The sequence below is a fragment of the Tupaia chinensis genome, unplaced genomic scaffold (assembly GCF_000334495.1).
Source record: "Tupaia chinensis unplaced genomic scaffold, TupChi_1.0 Scaffold000116_1, whole genome shotgun sequence".
Taxonomy (NCBI): domain Eukaryota; kingdom Metazoa; phylum Chordata; class Mammalia; order Scandentia; family Tupaiidae; genus Tupaia; species Tupaia belangeri.
The window spans coordinates 2978451-2982047 of record NW_006159580.1 but is presented as its reverse complement, the minus strand read 5'-3'; the positions used below and the strand labels follow the sequence as shown (position 1 = coordinate 2982047).

The 3597-nt window shown below is 59.9% G+C and overlaps 1 protein-coding gene across 1 annotated transcript in view; it reads left to right on the top strand.

Moving 5' to 3' along the window:
- The first annotated feature begins 1187 nt into the window (after nucleotides 1-1187).
- Nucleotides 1188-3597, top strand: part of SYNGAP1 (synaptic Ras GTPase activating protein 1) — a 30983-nt gene continuing 28573 nt past the window's right edge. The window contains 2 exon segments of the mRNA XM_027770213.1: nucleotides 1188-1322; nucleotides 3427-3532. Coding sequence (XP_027626014.1) covers nucleotides 1218-1322; nucleotides 3427-3532 — 211 coding nt within the window. The 5' untranslated portion in view covers nucleotides 1188-1217.

Here is a 3597-nt window from a genome sequence, read left to right as displayed (position 1 = left end):
GAGCGGCACTTGGAGGACCTCTGAGCAAGGGCAACCTCTTGTCTACGATTCTCTTCTGGAAGTTTTGTTCCCATCTCAGCTCTCATCTTTGGAGGCCCCCTCTATGTTATCAGGCCTGGACATCCCATCCTCCCTTTCCCTTTCTTCGGCAAGCTCCCTACTGTGCCATGGGGAGGCTTCTAACCTGTGGAGTCGGCCTCCCTCCTGCCCTTGGAGAGTAGGCGGGGAGGGGCAGGACTGAGTCTTTGATCTCTGGGCATGGCAGGGGAGAGTCCATTAGGTCTCTCTTCAACCACGCAAGGGTGTATTTCCCACCTTCTCTTGTCCTGGCCCCTCCACAGCCAGCTGCTGATAAAGCCATCTTCTCCCTAACACCAAAAGTATTGGAATGTCCCCCAAAGGATGGACAGGGCTGGACTAGGGGAGGAGGAAGTGAAAGACGAATGAGGTGGCTCGGATGCTGAAACGATAAGCTTCCGGACTTCCTCTCTTCCAGATGTTTAGTTCTCAGAATCTCACCACCTGAGCGTGCCTGCAGGTACCCCATCCTTCGCACAGCTGTGTAGCTTTCCCCTTACTTTCTTGCATATGGGGGGGTACCCCCTTCCAAACCCTGGTCTTCTGCCATTATCTGGATGACCTCCCTGTTGCTAGACACCTGCCACCAACCTGTGTGTGTGTTTCTTGCCAGTTTTGCTGCACTTCCACCCTCTAACTTTCCCGAAGTGGATGGACAGCTCCTTCACTGTTCTCTGTTCCCAAACATGTATCCTCCGTGTCAGGATATAACCCCCTCCCTGAGCCCCCGCTGTATTCCCCAAGCCTACAGGGCCTCCTGTGATGTGACCCCCCTCTTTCCCAAGGTATAAAGGCTTGTCTTCTGTTCCTTTAAAGGTGCCAGGTCCCCCCCACACACACCCCCAGTGATCTCAAGGCAAGGGGGGTTCCCTCCCTGAGCCCCCGCTGTATTCCCCAAGCCTACAGGGCCTCCTGTGATGTGACCCCCCTCTTTCCCAAGGTATAAAGGCTTGTCTTCTGTTCCTTTAAAGGTGCCAGGTCCCCCCCCCACACACACACCCAGTGATCTCAAGGCAAGGGGGGGTTCCCTGTTCCACTTGCTGGACTCTTCTTGCTGCTGTAGGCTTCTGCCCTGAAATGCACTGAGTCTCCCTGACTGTCTCTGTGTGTCTCTGTCCCCAGATGTACGGGGACCCCCTATGCATCGAACCCAGTACGTTCATTCCCCGTATGACCGTCCTGGTTGGAACCCTCGGTTCTGCATCATCTCGGGGAACCAGCTGCTCATGCTGGATGAGGATGAGGTGAGCAGGGTGAAGGCATTGGGAAAAGACCTTGGGTAGCAATGGGAGACCATGGGGGGAACGAAGGGGAGGGTCCTCGCGAGTGAAGAGGAGACACAGGAGAGGAACCCCTGCAAGTGGTGGGAGGAGAGCAGTGTGGAGCTTTGGGTGGGGTGTGATTGATAAAGGGGGGGTCATTCTCTCACCTTGGCCAGGTGGTCTTTGGGGGCCATGGCAGTGTGGGGGACGAGTTGTGGTCCCAAAGGTTTGGTGGTGCCCTGTTTTCACCCTGACCATAGTGCAGGATAGATTAGGGAGGGGAAGGGAAACTGAAGGCCGTGGAGAAGAGGTGAGGCGATGGGAAGGCGTCCCCTCCAAGGCGATCATCAGGATCCCTCTCCTCCTCTCCCACTGAGCAAGACTCATCACTCACCACCCCCAGTCCTTTCTCCATCCTGGGGTAGGGTGCAGGGAGGGGAGACTGAAAAGGCAGAGAATAGGCAGAGGGTAGTGGGGCGTGGGGTAACTGGGAGGGGCTGGAGGGCCCTGGAAGAGATGACAGAGGTCAGTGGATTGTGGCATGGGTGGGGGTGGAGCCTGGGAGCGTGCCTGAGACTGGGGTTTAGGGAGCTCTGAGAAGGCTGTGCAAGGTGGAACCTAAGGGAGAGGCTGCCTGGGAGGAGGGGAACGGGAGCATGGGGGGATGGTCTAGGGAAGTACGAGTGGGGCATGGGCTGGGCCCAGCCAGAGCGAAGGAGACGACGTGGACAGAGGGCTCTGGTGGCCATTTAAGGTGTGAGAGAGAGCCAGGGTGTGTGGTTCTGATTTGGGAGCCGAGTCAGCAGTGGGGTCCTTCGGAGGAAATGGGGTACAGATATGAAGGGTGGACACCCTGTGGATGGGATTCAGGGTGTGGGGAGACTTGGAGGACAGGCTTTAGAAAGCGGCGGGGTAGCGGCCAGGACCAGAGTGGAGTTGCGGGACGTGGCCTGACAGCGGCTGGGGAGTGTGCACTGAGGCAGGGCTGAACAGTGAGGGTGGACCAGGGCTTCCATCAGTGGAGCAGGGGCAGACCAGAGTGTGGGACAGGGCAGGGTAGAGCTCCCAGGCCAGAGTGAAGTGGAGGCTCTGGGAAAGGATGCGGCCTTGGAAGGGAGAGGCTCTGAGCAGTCCTGCGGGCACTGGAAGGCATGAGTGTGCACCAGGGGTCTCGGCCTGGCCCTGGGACTGGAGTCTGTAGGATGAGCTGATGAAACCGACCAGCAGCAGTGGAGACCGCAGTAAGGATGAAGGACGAGGGGTAGGGTTATGATGGAAGGACAGGGATGGGGACTGGTTAAGAGGACCAGAGGCCGGTGGCTGAGGGCCAACGGGAAGGGCGGCTTTGCAGGAAGGCGGGTGTAGGATGCTAGCAGCGCGGGAGGGCCTAGGGGCCGGAATGGGATGGGCTCTAGAACCAGGGCTGGGGGCCAGTGGGGGGTCTTGTTCATGTGGTCCCTGGTAAGGTGGAAGAGAGCCAAGCCTTGGAGAGGTAGGGAGGTGGGGACAGGTGGCCAGGGGAGTTGGGGGGCGAGGCCATGGCTACAGGGAAAAGGGAACTGAAGGATGCTGGCAGGGGGGAGATGGAAGGAGGGGGGAGGTGACCAGGCCCTCTGGGGGGAGGGGAGGTTGGGTCCCAGTCTGGCCGCAAGCCTGGCCGTGGGAGGGAGACAAGCTGTGGATCCTGATTATAAATGCAGCTTCTGCTACCCCCGTGACAGGCTCGGAGGGAGAGAAGGGGTAAGGGAGGTGGGAGGTTGGGAGGAAAGCGGGGAGGAGGGCGGACCTGAAGGTCAAGGGGAAACTGGATTCAGGAAGCCGCTAACTCCTGAGGAGTTGCGGAAGAGGAGTAGGGCCAGCAGGAAGTCGAGAGAAATGGAGGGAGAAAAGAAAAGGATGGGGCAAGAAAGAATGAGAGAGAGAGAGGCTGCGGGAGCGAAGGGAGAGAGCGATCGGCTCACGCAGAGCCCCTGGAAGAGTGTGTGGAAGGGCAGGGGCGAAGGTGGGCAGGCCGGGGGGCTGGCCCACCCTTGGGGGGGCGGAGGGGAAGAGGAGGCGCGGTCTGACACACCCCCGCATCCCCTAGATACACCCCCTTCTGATCCGGGACCGGAGGAGCGAGTCCAGCCGCAACAAACTGCTGAGACGCACGGTCTCCGTGCCGGTGGAGGGGCGGCCCCACGGCGAGCATGGTACGGCGGCCGAGAGGCGCTCGTGCCCCGCGCACTGGCGGGGACGGGGCTGGAGGGGGCGGGGG